We start from the raw sequence: 19,826 nt of genomic DNA, 5'->3' as shown, positions 1-19,826 counted from the left end.
CTCCACCATCTCGCCGAGTGACGGTGCCACCACGGCCGCTCGCCGAGCCCTAGCTAGCCATCGGCGCCCCTCGCTGTGGAGTTTCCAGCGCCGGCCACCAGATCTAGGCCCTAGCGCCACTGTCACCACCACTGACCGAGCCGTCGCTGGTGCCCTAGATCATCGGCCAACTTCCTCCTCTGCCTTAGGTTCTGCCGAGCCTCCTCTTTGTTTCTGGCTTCATCGCACAGACGCACAGAATCTCTTTACGGTGCCCTAGCACTGCCACCGACCTTCTCTTCCTCTGATTTCCGATGATCAAGAAGGTAAGGATTACTTAGTTGAAGTTTGGAATCTAACTATGTACTATGGTCGTATTCCTGATCTTCTCCCGTTCTGTTCAGTAGGGTTCAGGGAGTGAGGAGGGTTGCCAGCATTTACTTCTTCCGGCCAGCAGCATAAACTAGTAACAACAGCATAGATAAGCAACAACAGCATAAGTAAATAACCAGCAGATATAATAACAACAGCGTATGTACGGATGGTCACCCCATCACCTCTCTGCACCACGACCCCTGTATGGTCGAGAGGCCGGATCGATGACAACTGTACCACCCAAAGGCCGCCACTACTCTCGAGTGACCAGATGGACAGGAGCATAGTAGCTGAATAGCTACATCTGCGACGAGGGTACCTACTGCCCGCAACTCCAGCTATCACTACCCATGAGTGTGCGAGTGGGGGCACGACAGAACAAGCAGCACGCTCCAGCTACCACTACCCATGAGTAGCCGAGCGTGCGGCCCTGGCCAACAACCGCCTCAACCACAAGGGAGACAGGATCGTCGGCAATGCATGCAATGACATGATGCGAACAATGCAACAGTCATCATATATATATAAACAAAAACAGGTATGCTACATGAAGCCAGCATGCTATGTAAGGAGTGTAAATAAACAACAACCAAAACATGTAAACATGGTATCAGGTGTCTATATATCCAATACCTAATATCTAATGTCTGGCATCTGGTATCTGATACCTAGTAGTATAGTATCTGCTAAATATCATCGATAACAATAAGAGACTGTATAGAAACAGACATGAGTAGCTCAAAGATTGAGTGGAAGTATCAAGCGTAGGAAAAATAAGAGTGGAGTCAAGATAAACATAGTAGTCATCTAAACATATAGCTCATGCACTGAGATCAATGTGCTAAAGAGATAAAGCAAGAAGTACCCACCTGTAAATGTAGGATGAATTCGACGTCAATCTCGTCACGACAACCGCCTTGATCAAAGTCCTGCGTCAGCGTATCGATTTTAACCATATACGTATAGAACCAAATAGTTAAGCCAATACTCAAAATAGGCATGCTAATCTGGGTTCCTTCCTTATCTAAATAAACCCTACACTGATCTACCCCAAAACAATTCCAACCTCTAACTCAAACCATCTCAATTAGGATTACCCATCATGATTTAACCCCCAATTACTAACAACCGAATACAATTTAAGCTATAATTAATATCTAAATTCCAAAATCTTACCTTAGCACCAAAATTATTTCTGTTTGCTCTCTGCCATCAAATGAAACCCCTGGCACTAGCACAGTGAAGCTGCCCGATGACACGAATCCACAACCGCAACCTCTACAGAGCTAGAACATTAGAAACTCCTCTAATCAATACATCAACCAACTGAAGCAATGCCCAGATTCACAACCTGAGCTACCACGGAGCTGCAACTATACCTAATTACTTCATTCAATACAAACTCAGTATCACATTCAATCTGAAACCAATCTTTAGTTCTGCAAACCTAACAATTGAAGTGATAGAAACCTTACCTATTAATCCCCGAATGAAGCACAACAGTTGGGAATTGTGGCCAGAACCCCTACCGTGAATCACTGCCAGAACAATACCTAAATCAACATATGCTTGCATACTGGCTTCAAATCACAACCTCCATAGCTAAAAGTAAACCCTAATCGAAACCGTACCTGACCTACCTCACTGCCAGGAGCCACCACAAGAGATGGGGAGAAACCCGATGGGATCGGCTTGGCTCCAAGGCTCAGGAAAATGAGGCAGCTGCCGGGAGTACAAGTCCTCGCCACTATCAAGCTCTGGAATAGGCGTTACCACCCTCGCAGACACCGGAGCTCAGATTTGCTCCTCTCGACTGAAGATTCCCCGTGTGCAGCTGAAATCCGAGGAGAGGAAGAAGCTCTGGTGACGCTGTCGTCGAGGGTTAGAGGCCTAGGAGGTTTCGGCGACCGACGGATTCATCGTCGCCATGAGCTCGGGTGTGGAGGCGCCGTCGCGAGGTGGGGTTGGCGGAGATCGGGTGAATGGGGGAAAAAGGAGAAGAGACGGCGATAACTTAGGGCTACTGTAGCTTCCGTATAAATATAATAGGGTTTAATTTCTCCACTTAGCATAAATTCCCTTTTAAGCCTCTTTCAAATGATAACTTCCATTACCTTATTAGACTTAAACATTTTATCCCCTTAAACTCCTCCATACCACCTCCAAATAATTCTAGAAAAATACCTAAAAATTCCCATAAATCATTATAGGTTATTTTATATTCTCATATCTCACATTCTCCCCCTCTAATAAAAATTTGGTCCCAAAATTTACAACCTAAATGTGTTAAACAGGAATGACACGCTTCCCGGCCATCCATTCAAGGCCAAAGGAAAGGTCAAGTCCCATCACTTCCAACACTTATAGATCCACCAGCAGTGTCTAACCATCGAAATGCACATAACATCCTCTGGCTTCTTGACGTACAACAAGTACCTCTCTAGACGGTAAAGATACCGCTATGTCACGTGTCTAGCGTGTAGGTAACACCCCCCGAAAAGATACTTGAGAGATGGACAAATAAAAATCACCAATATCTATCAATAGATCTATAATAAACGTATAAAGTAACATAATACCTTGGAAGACCAATCCCCCGACTCCCTGTGCCTCCTCTTGTGTGACAACATAAACGCGACCCTCCTCTGAGCTCAGCTGTGGCATGCCTGGGGTGGTCTGTGCTGGAATCGGAGGTGCCGTAACCCGCTGCTGATACTGAGACTGAGGCTGCTGCTGGTATGCTGAGTAGGGCTGAGATGGATGAAAATCCTGCTGTACTGGAAATGCCTGATGAGGAGGTGCGGCAGCAGAATACTGTGTAGTCGCTGGTTCTTGACCCTTCACAAGATATATCTGTCCCTGAGAAGGCTGGAGTCTCTGCTGACGAGGAGCACTCTAATTCGTTTGAGATCCTCTCTGCTGCCATGGCTGGGTGGGTCGATCTCCCTGACAGGTAACTTTAGTAGTCTATAACTGAGCCTTCAGGGTACATTCCCGACTCTCATGGCCCGAAAGCTTACAATAGAAGCATATCGAGTGATCCAACGGACAATCAGGCTTGAGGTGACTTTTCGAGCCGCACTAGAAACACCTGGTTTCACTATTATCATTCTTCCGATTTCTCTTAGGGAAACTAGTAGACCCGTCCGTGGTCCACCCTGGTTTCTATGGCCGAGAAGATCCTTCGGAAGTAACTTGCAAGTCTTGACCCTTATTCCCTCTCTTCTGTGATAGCTGCTTGTCCTTACTTTTCTCCTGATTTACCTGCTACTGAGTCATCTCGATATACGGCGCACGATCCAAAACTTCTCGATAGGAGCTACCCGGAAAACCTGACATCCGGATCCGAATGTATGCAGCAAGGCCCTGAGTAAACTGATGCATCCGGTCGTAATCCTGTGCCACTAGCTGAGGACAAAATTTCGCCAACCTACTGAACTCTGCATTGTACTCCAATACTGAACGATCGTCCTGCTTGAGATTTAGAAACTCCTGACGACGAGCCAGACAAAAAGTAGCAGCGAAGTACTGTCTCTCGAAGGCATCACGAAACATCATCCATGTGAAGTGTTGCTCCCCGAAGATCGTCTTCTGCATATCCCACCATGTGACCGCCTGATCTCAGAGGTGATACGCAACCAATTCCACCTTCTCTTCATCTGTACAGCTCATGTACCCGAAAGTGCTTTCTAAATTCCTCAACCAACTACGTGCAGCCCAAGGGTCCGCTCCGCCCGAATATAAAGTCACTCTATCCTTGACGGACCTTGCCAGCAATGGTATACAAGCTCTATCCCGCATCCAATCTGTAGTAGCAAGTGCAGGTACCCCTGATGGTATCACAGAAGGAATCCCCTGTGTCTGAAATCCATGATCTCTCACAGGTGGTACTACCGAAGGGATCTCCTGAGGCTAACGTCCCTGATCTCTATGCAGAGTCTGATGAGCCTGTCCTCGACTAACCATCTCAACATCAATTGGATCCCTAGAAGAATCCGCCTCCTGAGTCACTGGTTCTGGTTCCTCAGCCTCAATGGGTTGTTTCCGTGGTCGTCCCGGACCACGATGAGAACCGACTGCTGACCTACCTCGTCTCATACCTGATGGCAACCACTAATAAGTACTACAAACAATATAAGTTCATACTTATAAAACTTACAGCCTATAACTTGGAGGTGTTCCGCCGCCGCCTGGTCCCAAATCCCAAAAAGTCACCTCGAGGAACAAAACCACGGAAAATCCAAAACATACGAATCTGGCATCGTAAACCTATAGCTCTGATACCAATAAATTGTCACGCCCCGAGAGTAAGGTTGTCCGACGAAAATCGGACAGCACCTCCCCTGTAGCAGTGACAAATGGAACCTGTATACAACACCAACAGATAATACATATGCAAATAAAATCACAACCACGCAGATAATATGCAGCCCACACGGCTGTAAAATCAAACATAGCGGAAAGCAAGAATAACAAGTATAAAGTAACGAAAACTCACCGCGGGCCGGCCCGGCTTGACTCCTCGACAAAACAACCAAATACAAAATAACTAGTCCATAGCCAAATTATTACAATGCTAAATTCGAAAGTTTAACTCACAATAAAATGAAAACCAAATTCATAAAACTGTCCTCTTAAGCGACGTGGGACCGGCAGTCGGGATCCTCCTCCAAGTGTACTAGCATCGCTATCAGCTACCTGGTGAAATTACCAATGTGGGTGGTGAGTATAAAGACACAGCGGGTAATAGAATAGACAGTGGCTGAGTAACATAAATAGCAGAAATACAACAGGATACAGTCTCAGAAAGGTAAATAGCAGATACTACTGTGTAATCAAAGAACATATCCATACCTGATTCCATAACCTAGGCTAGTAGTAAAAGGTAAAGTGTAGCAAAGTCCTGCTACTGTATTGCTCATAACTACATGGTATCGTGTGAGGCATATACATGTCAACAGTAAGTCAATGTCTATACACATATCACAGGTATAAATCTCAACCTATGGAAGCATAACAGCATAAACAAACAACAACAGCATAAACTAGGAACAGCAGCATAGATAAGCAATAACAGCATAAGTAAACAACCAGCAGATATAATAACAACAGCGTATGTACGAATGGTCACCCCGCCACCTCTCTGCACCACGACCCTTGTATGGTCGAGAGGCCGGATCGATGACAACTGTACCACCCAAAGGCCGCCACTACTCTCGAGTGACCGGATGGACAGGTGCATAGTAGCTGAATAGCTACGTCTACGACGGGGGTCCCTGCTGCCCGCAACTCCAGCTATCACTACCCATGAGTGTGCGAGTGGGGGCACGACAGGACAAGCGGCACGCTCCAGTTACCACTACCCATGAGTGGCCGAGCGTGTGGCCCTGGCCAACAACCGCCTCAACCACAAGGGAGACAGGATCGTCGGCAATGTATGCAATGACATGATGCGAACAATGCAACAATCATCATATATATATAAACAGAAACAGGTATGCTACATGAAGCCAACATGCTATGTAAGGTGTGTAAATAAAGAGCAACCAAAACATGTAAACATGGTATCAGGTGTCTATATATCCAATACCTAATATCTAATGTCTAGCATCTGGTATCTGGTATCTGATACCTAGTAATATAGTATCTGCTAAATATCATCGATAACAATAAGAGATTGTATAGAAACAGACATGAGTAGCTCAAAGATTGAGTGGAAGTATCAAGCGCAGGAAAAATAAGAGTGGAGTCAAGATAAACATAGTAGTCATCTAAACATATAGCTCATGCACTGAGATCAATGTGCTAAAGATATAAAGCAAGAAGTACCCGCCTATACATGTAGGTTGAATCCGACGTCAATCTCGTCACGACAACTGCCTTGATCAAAGTCCTGCGTCAACGTATCGATTTTAACCATATACGTATAGAACCAAATAGTTAAGCCAATACTCAAAACAGGCATGCTAATCTGGGTTCCTTCCTTATCTAAATAAACCCTACACTGATCTACCCCAAAATAATTCCAACCTCTAACTTATACCATCTCAATTAGGATTACCCATCATGATTTAACCCCCAATTACTAACAACCGAATACAATTTAAGCTATAATTAATATCAAAATTCCAAAATCTTACCTTAGCACCAAAATTGTTTCTGTTTGCTCTCTGCCAGCAAATGAAACCCCTGGCACTAGCACAGTGAAGCTGCCCGCTGACACGAATCCACAACCGCAACCACTACAGAGCTAGAACATTAGAAACTCCTCTAATCAGTGCATCAACCAACTGAAGCAATGCCCAGATTCACAACCTGAGCTACCACGGAGCTGCAACTATACCTAATCACTTCATTCAATACAAACTCAGTATCACATTCAATCTGAAACCAATCTTTAGTTCTGCAAACCTAACAATTGAAGTGATAGAAACCTTACCTATTAATCCCCGAATGAAGCACAACAGTTGGGAATTGTGGTCGGAACCCCTACCATGAATCACTGCCAGAACAATACCTAAATCAACATATGCTTGCATACTGGCTTCAAATCACAACCTCCATAGCTAAGAGTAAACCCTAATCGAAATCGTACCTGACCTACCTCACTGCCAGGAGCCACCACAAGCGACGGAGAGAAACCCGACGGGATCGGCTTTGGTCCAAGGCTCGGGAAAATGAGGCAGCTTCCGGGAGTACAAGTCCTCGCCACTATCAAGCTCTGGAACAGGCGTTACCACCCTCGGAGTCACCGGAGGTCAGATTTGCTCCTCTCAACTGAAGATTCCCCGTGTGCAGCTGAAATCCGAGGAGAGGAAGAAGCTCTGGTGACGCTGTCGTCGAGGGTTAGAGGCCTAGGAGGTTTCGCCGACCGACGGATTCATCGTCGCCGTGAGCTCGGGTGTGGAGGCATCGTCGCGAAGTGGGGTTGGCGGAGATCGGGCGAATGGGGGAAAAAGGAGAAGAGACGGCGATAACTTAGGGCTACTGTAGCTTCCGTATAAATATAATAGGGTTTAATTTCTCCACTTAGCATAAATTCCCTTTTAAGCCTCTTTCAAATGATAACTTCCATTACCTTATTAGACTTAAACATTTTATCCTCCATACCACCTCCAAATAATTCTAGAAAAATACCTAAAAATTCCCATAAATCATTATAGGTTATTTTATTTTGCCGTATCTCACAGCCCTGCTGGGTTCCTGGTCAGCCGAGACAATTTAAGGCTTTGCTTAACCGGAGGTCTCCGGTTCGAATCTCGGCTTAATCTTTTTATTTTTGCAACTTGTTTCTTTTGGTAAAAATACCAAACGAACTCCAAAAATTACATAAAAATACTCTAAAAATTTCTAAAAATCTCTAGAATATTTCTAAAGTGTTTCTAAATATTTTTAATTACTATTAGGACTCGAAATGAGGAAATTTGGGTTCTTACAGTTAAAATGCCAAGGTAATTAAAGAAAAAGTAATTAAGATATTTTACATAGAAAGGTCAGTACCTGATTTCCAAGGTTGTCGTAAATAAATATAGGTGTCCAATTCCAAGGTCTTGGCCCTGGTAGACCAAGGTCTGCTCTTTTAGGATTGGTGGCTCGCTACCCCAACCTATTAGGGAACGCGCATGAGATGGTACTTACTCCTTAGGGATCCCAAGTGAAGCTATTTATTTTCAAGTATATGCTTTAGCAAAATTTTTCAAGTTTGAAGAATTTCCAAGTTACAAGTTAAGTTAAGAAAGAGCGAGTTTAAGTTAAATGCTTGTATAAGTTTGAGGAAGATAAATGCGTGTATACATTTTTGAAAGTTAAATGCTTGCATATGTATATTTTCTTTGGTTAAACATGTTTTAGCTCTTTTATTAGTATGAAAGTATTCATGCATGTTTACAGGTACCATAAGTGTAAGAATTAGTAAAGATTCTTGCATGAAAAGTATTTTAAAAAAAAAACATGCTTGCACATTTTGAGATTTTTGTGAGTTAGAAAGTACTTCCTAAGCCTAGTTGCTTACTAGTTGCATTTCCTCTTACTGCAAACAAAGGAAAAGGAAAAGGAAAACAAATATGAAGGAAGGCGACAAGGGGATGCATGATGGTGTGTGTGATGCCTGGACTATGGAAAGCCTTGGGAATCTGCTAAGAACATATTAAGATTTTTCTTTAAATTCATAAGAAAATTTAGAGATTTACTTTCTAATCATTATTAAGAAGATTTCATGAAATGTTAACTTTGCATATGTTGGGTATCAATTAGTATTTCTGTAGCTAATGATTAAATGGATTGGTCTTGGTTAATGTTTGTTAGATATTATGATTCCATGTCTTTTCAATGAATATGCATGAAATTCTAAAGTAATAATATGAGGAAATGTTAAATCAGTTTTGGAGATTGATACTTTCAGCACGTTAGGTAAGCTATCTGATACATTGTATGTGGATTCTTTATAGAGAGTGCAAGAATTATATTTAATTATTGCTAAATAGAGTAGCACTTCATTTAAAGAAGAAGTAACAGAGAAAAGGTAACCCAACTCTTAGAAAGCAGGGAGGACGGGTGTTACATTGGTAACTATAGTCACCACGAAGTTCCCATTTGGCTAAATGGGGGCAGACTAGGTACGGGGCACAGGACCAATTCTTTGAGGGTGCATATCCTTTTGAGAAAAAAAAACCCCTTCCACCCCCTAACCACTTGGCGACAGGCTATAAATTAAACTCATGATTTAGCTCCCTTTATATAACTTAGGGACCGGTTGTAAGGGGCTCATAGGGTGAGCGTTATCACCTTTTATAATAAAAATATTTGTTACAAATAATTTAGTGTAAAAATAGCATCACTTTTTTTCCCTAAAATTATTAATTTTAATATAAAATATACTTTAAATTGTAATTATTCAACTTTTTGACTATAAAAATCCTAAAATTTAGTTGATTATTTAAATAATTAGATATAATGAAAAAAATAAATTGATGATAATAAATAAAAAAACTATCAATACTATGAAATATTTAAATGAAAACATAAGTTTTTTTACAAAATTACAATTGATCAAAAAAATGTTTTTATTATTATCCATATATATTTAAATGAAAACATAAGTTTAACCCTATGTTGCTTGAAAAAATATACAAATCACTAAAAATTTAAAGTTTAAAAAAATGGTTTTCTTGAAAAATCACAAAGTTACATGAACATTATCAAAATTTTCAAAAATGATACAAAGTTGAAAGATGACTATAAGTTTCATTAAATTCAACATTAAATGCCTTAGTTTTGAATCAATACAAGAAAAAACTTTACTTTTAAATACAAACTAAATGAAAATTTTAAATTTTGATATTTGATATAAATATAACCTATCAATACATTGAACTTCTCCTGAGCTAATCAATGATTACTATTTTGATACTTTTGATTCAATAAAAAAATTATAACTTCTAGTTTATTAGCTTACCATCTCACTTGAAATTTAAGAGTCTCAATACAAATATTAAGTTCAACCCTGTGTTTTGAGTGAGATATAAATAATGTATCAAAACTTTTTAATATGATGATGCAAATCTAACTTGCAAAGCAAAGAAACAACCATAATATAAAGATATTGGTTGAAATTCAACATGGTCTACTTTTCTAAAATACTATAAGGAAGAGTTAATTATTTGGGAAAAAAAATTAAATTTGACCTAAATAGATTCACCAATTACTCCATACGAACCTATATCCTAAAAATAAACTTTTATTTCATAGCTTCTATTAAATACTCCAAGATAGGACTTTTGTTTCTTAGATTCCTTGTAAACAATCCATTTTTTATAGGAATTAACCCTTTATCTCTCAAGATCATGTTCCACATGGATTTCTAGTCCTTGATCTCAATTTTTGATTGCTTGATACTGGTTTTAGAGCCACAGGTTTACGAGGCTATTATACATGTTTATGATTTTATGGTTTGTTTTTTTCGATGTGAATTTTGAGTTCTAGGACTAGGCAATTGTAGGACATCTCCAAGATATAGGAAATGAAGTTATATTTCTGGTGATTATCTTATCTTTTGTGCTGACTACCTTTTATACGTCATGTATAGACACTCTCCAATTTAGTTGGATTGTGTATCTATTTCTATACCTGTCTAGTAGGTATTCATTAACTTGGTGTAGCATGTTGATACTTAGTCAATCAGCTCTATTTTTAATTATGGTCAGGTTTGACTATGGAAGTGACTAGTTGACACGTTGAAGACTCGACCTTGATGAAGAGAATGTTGATTCTCTAGTAGCACCGACTGATATCGAGTTGGAAAGTGAGGGTCGAATCAATCAACAACCTAGTGGAGATTAGAGATTATAGTCTCAAAGAATTAATCCTACCCTACCACCAGTGGTACCAACTCTTACTACTACCATCTAGGTGAAAGATAGAGTTGTATACAATTATTGCCTTGGTTAGTAAAGGATCAATTGATTCATGTTGTCTCTATCAATAGAGGACCAATTTAGCCTATTTCATGGAGTTTCTGACCTTTGAGTAGCATGTGACTAGATAGGTAACCTAGAAGGAACACTTGAGTACATAACTTGTACAGACGTAGAAAGGTTTGTATAAATTAGTAGATATATTCAAGTAGATGACCCCCAATGATATGGAAAAGTGTAGAGGTAGTTGCTTAATACTTATGTGATACAACTGTCACGCCTCGAGAATAAGGTAGTCCGACGAAAATCGGACAGCACATCCCCTGTAACAATGACAATCTGAAGTATATATACATACATCCACAAGGATACTCATCAGATATATACTTAGCCCACACGGCAGGATATAAACTCACCAGCAGTTTATAAGTAGCCCACACGGTTTGAAATAATCACAACCAATGCAGTTAATAATCAACCCACATGGATGAAACATAACACAGCGGAAATCACAAAATAATGAACATGAAATGAACAAAACCACTAACTATGAGTCGGCTCGACAGGACACATAATCACCAAACCAAATACTAGATTCCACAAAACAAAACTCCATATAAAAGAATACACAAATACAAGAACAAGTGGAAAACCAATAATGCGAATTGAAGCACTAACGGTAGGAGAAGCTCAATGTGACATGGGATTGGCGGACAGGATCTTCAGGCGACTCCATAAATCCTTTATCTGCTACCTGGAGGAATAAACCAGTTTATGGGGTAGTGAGTGCTGGGACTCAGCGGGTAAAAGACAGATAGTGCATGAACATAATAAAGAATTAGAGATACAAGGTATACAGTCTCGTAGAGAAAATAGCAGATACTACAGTGATATCATAATATGTGTCCATAATTGAAATCATATCCTAGGCTAGTAATTAAAAGTCAGGAGTAGCAGATATCTGCTACAGCACTGCTCATAACTACATGGGTAACATGCGAGGTATATACATATTAACAATAAGTAAGTCAGTGCCTAAACACATACCATAGGTATATATCTAAACCAATGTAAGCATATCAGCATAAGTAAGCAACAACATTAGCAGGTATAATAATAACAGTGTATGCACGGATGGTCACTCCCGCCCACCCCTCTGCACCATGACCTTTGTATGGTCGAGAGGTCAGGCCAGTGACAGACGATGCACCTCTCCAGCTACCACTACTCTTGATTGGCTGAGGGGACAGTTGCATAGTAGCTAACTAGTTACATCTGCGACGGGGGTCCCTTCTGCTCACAACTCCAGCTATCACTACCCATGAGTAAGCGAGTGGGAGCACGACAGGACAAGCGACACGATCCAGCTACCACTACCCATGAGTGGTCGAGCATGTGGCCCTGACCAACGACCCTCTCAACCACAAGGGAGAAATGGTTGCCGCCATGCGTGTAATGGCATGATGCGTAAAATGTAGCAGTTATCATATATATATAAACAGAAATCAGGTATGCTACATTAAGCCAACATGCTTAGTAAGGTGTGTAAATAAACAACATTCAAGCAAGTAAGCATGGTATCTAGTATCTGCCAAATATCATAGATGACAAGAGAGACTGTATAGATTTAAAAATGAGTAGCTCAAAGATCGGGTGGATAAGCATCAAGCACAAGAAAAATATGAGTGGAGTCAGGATAAACATAGTAACTATCTGAATATTTAGCTCATGCACTAATATCAAAGAACTAAAGAAATACAGCATGAAATACCTGCCTTTATATGTCGATCATGGTAAAAAATCTCACGTCGATACACTTATCTCGAATCAACGTCCTACAAATAATATGATAAATGGTGTAGCTAATTACATATACATCAACTAGCTAAACCCCAAAACTTAATCCCAATTCGATTAGTTAACTATGTTTCCATTCCATTTGGTAATCCAATACTTCATCGTAGATAAAATCTTGGTGAATTAATGCAACTAGAGAAACCAAATTATAAATGAAGCTCTAATTTCATAACTAAATAGATTAAGCAACCCTAACCATTTAATCTCCAATTAGAGTATACTTGAAGCATAATCAATCTAAAACAAAGTTACTTCACTATCAATGGATCAACCCATCCACAAAGAATCACAACTACACAGGATTAAGCTAACTTGAATCAACTATTTCGCATCATAAACCCAACCAACATAGTCCATCCACATGATTAGTTTAGGTTCAATCATATCATCCAACAAATCGAATAATCCTCAATCAACACAATCATTTTCTCCTCCAATTCACATTCATATTTAGTAATCCATATACAACCAAACTTAACAACATCATCAATTAACAAATCAAATCAAAGCAGAATTGAAATTCAACTCTAAAACTCACCCAAATTGGATTTCTCCTCTGTCAACTCATGGCTGGAGGAGTTTCGTGTTAGTAATTATCCTTAAGAGCCAATCATGAGATGATTAGGTCTTTTGGTTACTAATTGAGTTAGACTTAGATGAACCCACTCATTGGATTGAGTCCAATCTGAATTAGACACATTGGATTAATGGGTTAGACTCAATGGGTTAGACATATTGGGTTATTGGATTAATGGTTAATCCAATATAATAAATCCAACCCATTAAGAGGAATACAAAGAGACCAAAAAACCCCTTGGTATTCATTAGATGAATATAAATAGGTTTTTGTATTTTATTTTTCATTAGATGAAAAAAAGGTGACTCTTGAGATTCCATCTTCTTCCTCCTTCCATGGCCGATTCTTGATGTTTGGCTGGACCATGCTTCTTGCTATCACAAGAAGATGGTTCTTCTTCGAAGGCTTTGTTCGTGCGACGAACGAAGGATATGTTCGTGTGGATACCGTAGAGGCACGGACGCTTGAACGCGCTTAGATCTGGATCCAAAGAAAAGGTTGCTGTCAGAGTTGTGAAGGGCACCCAACAAAGGTATAATCCTATCATGTTGCTTAGCATAGATTATTGCCATGAAAATTGTTTCTTCCCTTCGCATGGATCCACTGGATAAGAGGAAATAGTATTTTTCCGCTCCTGATAGAAATGGATCACTAATATGGTTATGATAATTTTTAAAAAAATTAAATGATAATTTGAAATTTTCTTACATGTTTTTTTGTTGGCATAATAATTTTTATGACCATTTTGATAACTTAAAAATATTATAATTATCAATTTATTTTTATACAAAATATGCATTTCTTTACATACTTTAAATAACTTCCTACGTTGAAAGTATAAAATCTTAAGTTATCCTTGTCACATAAAAGTAACATATGTTTCTAACCATATAAATAGTAGATCCAAATGGCACTACAACAAAAATCCTCATAGACATCGGTTTTCCACCGATGTCTATTACATTTTCGACCGATGTCTATGAAGGCGATGTAAAAGGTCTGCCATTTTAGACATCGGGTTAAAACTGGTGTAGTATCACTTAACGACATCGGGTGTAAAACCGATGTAATATTATATGTTAATAACACCAGTTTTGACAGCGGTATACAACCGATGTAATATTAGTTAAGGACACCGGTTTTGCAGCGGTGGAAAACCGATGTAATATCAATATTGTTTAACAACATAAATTTTATTTCCGAAACAGTGAAAAACCGATAATATCCAAGAAAATACACAAATATTCACAAATTACACAAATATTCTTCTTCCAACAATATCCATAAAATACACAAATATTCACAAATACATAAATATTCTTCTTACTTCAAAAGCTAATAGATCCATAAAATACACAAATATTCACTGTTCACAAATATTCCAACAGTATCCATAAAATAAATAATATTTTTTTTACATCAAAAGCTAATAGCTAATAGATATTGAAGAGCAGAAGAATGAAAACAGAGGTAGAATTCTCACTAAAAATAAGTTAGAGAAGAATTCTACTTGTTGCCTAACATGCTGTGCAGCTGGATGATGGTCTCTTCCTCTTCAAACGAGAACCTACCTCGCTTGATGTCCGGCCGGAGGTAGTTCGTCCACCGGAGCCGACAACTCTTGCCACACCTCGCGAGCCCTGTAAATCAATCAACAACCCATAAATCAATATTTTATCAATCGCTATATGATTCTCATGCTTCGAGCAGTAACTAATATACCAGCATTCTTAGGAAGAGTCCTCCAGTTTCCTTGGCCGTGCTTCTGTACGCAGACAACGAGCTTTTGGTCCTCTTCCGGAGTCCACGGGCCTTTCTTCAGGTCATCTCTGTCGCAGCAAGGTGTTCTCCCCATCTCAAAATCTCAACTCGATATCAATTAAACCTGGCTTCAGAGTGCAAATTAAAGAGATATAGTAGCAGTATATGATAGGAAACAATCACCGAGTGTTCTTACGGTTTATATAGAGTGAAAACAGAGGCAAATCGAGGAGAGGGAGAGTAAAAAAAGTCAACTGGATTCGCTGTCGTCCTTTGTTTATCAAACTCGCGACGTGTCTCCTCTACCTCTCTCATTGGCGGAGCAGCACATGAAAAGGCTTACGACTTGAAGTTTAACTCGGGAAGGCGACAGGGAAGCCCCAAAGCAGGAGGGGCTCCTTGTCTCTATCGTCCCCATGGGAGCTGTCACGAACCAAGAGCAGCTATTAGTGAATAATGAAATTTGTTATCAGTGAATCAATGGCAGAAGTTTCACAAAGAGCAGCAATAGCTTCACAGGCCTCCCTTCCTTTATTGCCTCCTCCAAATGCCTCAAATGCAGTACCATAAGAGCAGTCTTCATAATCTGTCCCTATATCTGACAGCTTGTGGTCGTCCATTATCCCTTCTTCAGTGACATACCCATCACTACATGCATTATCGATCCAATAAATCTGATTGCTGGGGATGTTTCTAGCAAATACTTTTAGAGCATCAGCACTTAAAGACGGAAACCTACTAGCTGTATACATATCGGTTTGCAAACCTTCACAAATCTTATGTAAATGAATTGTACGATACTTGAGAGGAGCCTTCTTCCCTTCTTCAAATATTTTCTCAGTATTAAGGACCTTAAATAACTTCGACAATGGCTTTAACTCAAAATTCATCTCAATTCGACCTCTGCAAAACATAATGACAAAAAGGGAAAAATTACAAAACTGTTGATTCAATAATAGGGTTGAACTCATCTGATAAACAGGTAAAGCAGTTCATAAACAGTGTGATTAACTTGATGTGTAACAATCATAACATCAAGCAACCTTGATTGGTGCACACATAGACCACCTGCATAAACATAGAAAAGCTTTATCAAGCAAATCAGAACAAAACATACTCAAGATTTTTTTCACAATACTTCTACCATCTTCCGTCACTGCAACATGCAACTTGATAACCAACAAGGTAAATTTGGTCTTCCAAGTACTATTGAGCAGGCAATATATAAAGCAATTATAAATGAAATATTCAAACAAGACATGCTTACTCTAGGAAAATGTTCAAATCTGGGGCTTCTACCAATCTTAATAAAAATTGACAGTCAACAAACTGGTAGCTAAAAAAAAATCTGTCAAAATGCTATAAACTTCATGGGAAAATTTTGAAAAGTCTAGTAATCAACTATAGTGTTTGGCATTTTGGTGTGGCCATACGACATTGTAAAAATGTTAGAAACAACTATAGCTAAAAAAAAAATATTAAGTACCTCCTCGATGTGTCATCAAATAGCAGCTGCCTTATTTGAGTATTACTTCCCACATTCATATACTTGGCATCCTCACAGTACTTGGATGCCCACCGTCTGAATTTATCTGCAACTATTTGCTTATCACCAACAGCGAGCTTTTCAATCTTTGATAGATGGACTTTATCGACCAGAATTCCTTCAGATTCCATCTTTACTAATAGAACACCAAAAGGGCGCCAGCACTTTTCATAGAAGTTATACATTGTTCCTTGTATACTGTCTTTCAAAAACCATGGTACATGCATAAGTTTTTCTTTTAAGCGATTAAAAAGTTTTAATGTATTCACTGCATCTAAAGCAGAATATCTGATCCACGATCTTCGTTCTTCTCTTTGTAGAACATCAACAGGAGGAAGTGTGATAATTTTTTCTTCAGTTCCATCTTTCTTTAATTTTTTCTTACCAAAGATGGATTTCATTGACATCTTTCCACTGATTAATTCAACATCATCATCTGAGTTTCCTTGAGACATGATCTTTGGGTCACTTGTAAGTGCTTCAAGTGAATAACCCCCATCAGTTGTCCTAGAAGAATCAAAAAGTCGTGCAAGATGCATGGTATCCACAAGGAACCCAGCAAGCTTGATCCCATTGTTTCCTATTATATGACTATCAAAGCTATAATTATGCCAAACCTACACGTTATTAAAGAGAAATACATTTAGTATCACACAACTTTGAATACAAGCATGCCTTATTCCAACTAAGAGGAAGAAGCACTAGTATAGATAAGATTATCATAAAACAAAAAGCATAATTTGAATGGAAAATAGGAAGAAACTCACGAGTGAGAGCAGCTACTCAGCTCGTTAGCGTTTGTTGACCCCACAGATCTATTTCTTCCTCCATTTGTCAGAATTTCCCAGACATCATCTATGCTGCCAACTTGAGGTTCTAAAAGACCAGGCACATCTTGCGTCCCATCTGATGCTTGCTTTATATCCAACCTTCAGAAAAACAACAAAACCCAACAAATTGAACCTTTACTTGGCAAGAGGTAACAAAACAGTTTTCAATCACTGCAGGTTGCTGCAAAGTATTGATGAAGAGATCACCAATCACTGCAGATGGTTTCCTGATAGATCAAATTCGTTGTGCAGTAACCCTCTGCTAAACCCCTCAGTCTACCATCTAATTAGCTGTGCTTTACTCTACATTTTGTATCAGATGGTTAGGCCTCTATCTAATTTATAATTCTTGAGACTTTGCTTCTTCTCTATATGCTAGGGAAAAAACTCTAAATCTCCTATTCGATCGCTGCATGAGTCAAATTCAGTAAAGAATTTACAATATATAGACTTTATCAATAAGTTGCTGTGTGAAGCATGCATGAACATGGCCTGATCTCACCTTCCATTTCTCTCTTTTTTTTAAGATAATAATAGTAATTTAAGTAGCAGGTTTTGATCGAATTGGTTGGTTTGTCAGCTTCATACAATTTCCAATGCATGGATTGTCGTTTAATACTACTTTGCATTGCTAATGCTAAATGCTAACCTCGTTGACTCATTTTCACAAACAGGAAGGGCGCATGGATGCATCCTCCTCCCAGCGAAAGCAAAGCGGCGGCGGCGACGACCGTCTCCCCTCAAAGCCTCGACCCGCTTGTTCGTCGCTGCCGCGTGGAGAAAAGGGTCCCGCGGCGTCGGAGGAGGATGTGGAGGAGTTCTTCGCCATCCTGCGCCGAATACGCGACGCGTCGCAGTCCGTGTCCGTTGGGGGAGGCACCGCGGCGTCGGCCAGGTGGAGCCCGTCGTTCGAGTGGGAGGACTTCTTCGGGGGCAGCGCCGAGAAGGTCGCCTGCGAGGGGGGCGATGGAGCTCGAGCGGTGACGCCGGCGGTAGATGAAGAGGCGAAGCAGCCACAGGGCATCGACCTCAACGCCGATCCGGGGCCCAAGGCAGAGGGTGTGGCAGTGCCGAGCCCCCTCGGTGAGTATGCCACCCTCTCAGTGCTTCCTCCGGCTGTTTCCTAAAATCAAATGTCGCTGCTGCTCTCTAATTGGTGATCTCCTCCAGGTACCAGCGCATGCTGACCACGACCTTCCGCATGGGGCTGGCCAGCGGCTGGGTGTCCTCAGCGTGCACGACATCGCCGTCCGCGGGGTGGCCGACCGCGGGGTCGCTGAAGGCAGCAGGGGCGATCGCATGAGCGACGGAGAGTGCAGCTGAGATGGAGGAGCGGAGATCGGCGGGCGAGAGTGAGCTGCCATCACCGCTACCAATTCTGGAGGCGGCGTCGGGGTATGGAATGCAACTCCGTCACCTCGTCCTCCATGGGTTAGGCCGCCTATGCCTGTTACCCTCTGCGTCCTTAGTCAAACAAAAGGCAAGCTATGCTGTGCATCGATCTAGGAAGAGGAAGAGGGAGATGAGATTGAGAGAGATGGTCGGACGAGTAGCGGCTAGGAGGAAAGTGGTGGTGGTGTTGTGAGACAGCGCAATATAAGTTTAGGTTTGGAGGGAACAGTGAACAAGATAGGACTTTTATTTCATAGCTTCTATTAAATACTCCAAGATAGGACTTTTGTTTCTTAGATTCCTTGTAAACAATCCATTTTTATAGGAATTAACCCTTTATCTCTCAAGATCATGTTCCACATGGATTTCTAGTCCTTGATCTCAATTTTTGATTGCTTGATACTGGTTTTAGAGCCACAGGTTTTCGAGGTCTATTATACATGTTTTTGATTTTATGATTTGTTTTTTTCGATGTGACTTTTGAGTTCTAGGACAAGGCAACTGTAGGACATCTCCAAGATATAGGAAATGAAGTTATATTTCTGGTGATTATATTATCTTTTGTGTTGACTACCTTTTATACGTCATGGATAGACACTCTCCAATTTAGTTGGATTGTGTATCTATTTCTATACCTGTCTAGTAGGTATTCATTAACTTGGTGTAACATGATGATACTTAGTCAATCAACTCTATTTTTAATTATGGTCAGGTATGACCATGGAAGTGACTAGTTGACATGTTGAAGACTCGACCTTGATGAAGAGAATGTTGATTCTCTAGTAGCACCGACTGATATCGAGTTGGAAAGTGAGGGTCGAATCTATCAACAACCTAGTGGACATTAGAGATTATAGTCTCAGGGAATTAATCCTACCCTACCACCAGTGATACCAACTCTTGCTACTACCATCTAGGTGAAAGATAGAGTTGTATACAGCTATTGGCTTGGTTAGTAAAGGATCAATAGATTCATGTTGTCTCGATCAATAGAGGACCAATTTAGCCTATTTCAAGGAGTTTCTAACCTTTGAGTAGCTTGTGACTAGTTAGATAACCTTGAAGGAACACTTGAGTACTTAACTTGTACAGATGTA

General features: G+C 40.3%; 2 protein-coding genes across 6 annotated transcripts; both read right to left on the bottom strand.

Moving 5' to 3' along the window:
- Positions 1–3,975: 3,975 nt before the first annotated feature.
- On the bottom strand, positions 3,976–15,055 carry LOC122031197. The gene is made up of 4 exons (XM_042590343.1): positions 14,923–15,055; positions 14,772–14,840; positions 4,318–4,454; positions 3,976–4,215 (listed from the first exon to the last, which is right to left on the bottom strand). Exons 1-4 carry the CDS (start codon positions 15,053–15,055, stop codon positions 3,976–3,978), a joined length of 579 nt encoding a protein of 192 aa, XP_042446277.1.
- On the bottom strand, positions 14,521–18,932 carry LOC122032033 (DNA polymerase I A, chloroplastic/mitochondrial-like). 5 transcript variants are annotated; one of them, XM_042591278.1, is made up of 6 exons: positions 17,987–18,932; positions 16,448–17,436; positions 15,483–15,864; positions 15,158–15,384; positions 14,923–15,085; positions 14,521–14,840 (listed from the first exon to the last, which is right to left on the bottom strand). In XM_042591278.1, exons 2-4 carry the CDS (start codon positions 17,044–17,046, stop codon positions 15,367–15,369), a joined length of 999 nt encoding a protein of 332 aa, XP_042447212.1. In that variant the 5' UTR covers positions 17,047–17,436; positions 17,987–18,932; the 3' UTR covers positions 14,521–14,840; positions 14,923–15,085; positions 15,158–15,366. The 5 variants fall into 5 exon arrangements, with proteins under 5 accessions (XP_042447212.1, XP_042447213.1, XP_042447214.1 ...); XM_042591279.1 differs by having other exon boundaries at positions 15,158–15,664; positions 15,728–15,864; XM_042591280.1 differs by having other exon boundaries at positions 15,158–15,654; positions 15,728–15,864.
- Between the last annotated feature and the right edge of the window lie 894 nt (positions 18,933–19,826).

This window comes from Zingiber officinale, chromosome 11A (assembly GCF_018446385.1).
Source record: "Zingiber officinale cultivar Zhangliang chromosome 11A, Zo_v1.1, whole genome shotgun sequence".
Taxonomy (NCBI): domain Eukaryota; kingdom Viridiplantae; phylum Streptophyta; class Magnoliopsida; order Zingiberales; family Zingiberaceae; genus Zingiber; species Zingiber officinale.
The sequence above is the reverse complement of the archived record's forward strand: the minus strand, read 5'-3'. Positions and strand labels throughout refer to the sequence as shown.

Bases quoted from the DNA above. Each gene is read 5' to 3' on its own strand.
- LOC122031197 (XM_042590343.1), bottom strand. From the start codon at position 15,055: ATGGGGAGAACACCTTGCTGCGACAGAGATGACCTGAAGAAAGGCCCG. The intron at 14,841-14,922 runs GTATATTAGTTA...ATTGATTTACAG, and splicing joins GACTCTTCCTAAGAATGCTG to GGCTCGCGAGGTGTGGCAAG. The intron at 4,216-4,317 runs GTTAGTCGAGGA...CATGGATTTCAG, and splicing joins ATCCAATTGATGTTGAGATG to ACACAGGGGATTCCTTCTGT.
- LOC122032033 (XM_042591277.1), bottom strand. From the start codon at position 17,046: ATGCATCTTGCACGACTTTTTGATTCTTCTAGGACAACTGATGGGGGT. The intron at 15,865-16,447 runs GTACTTAATATT...TATGTTTTGCAG, and splicing joins TTTGATGACACATCGAGGAG to AGGTCGAATTGAGATGAATT.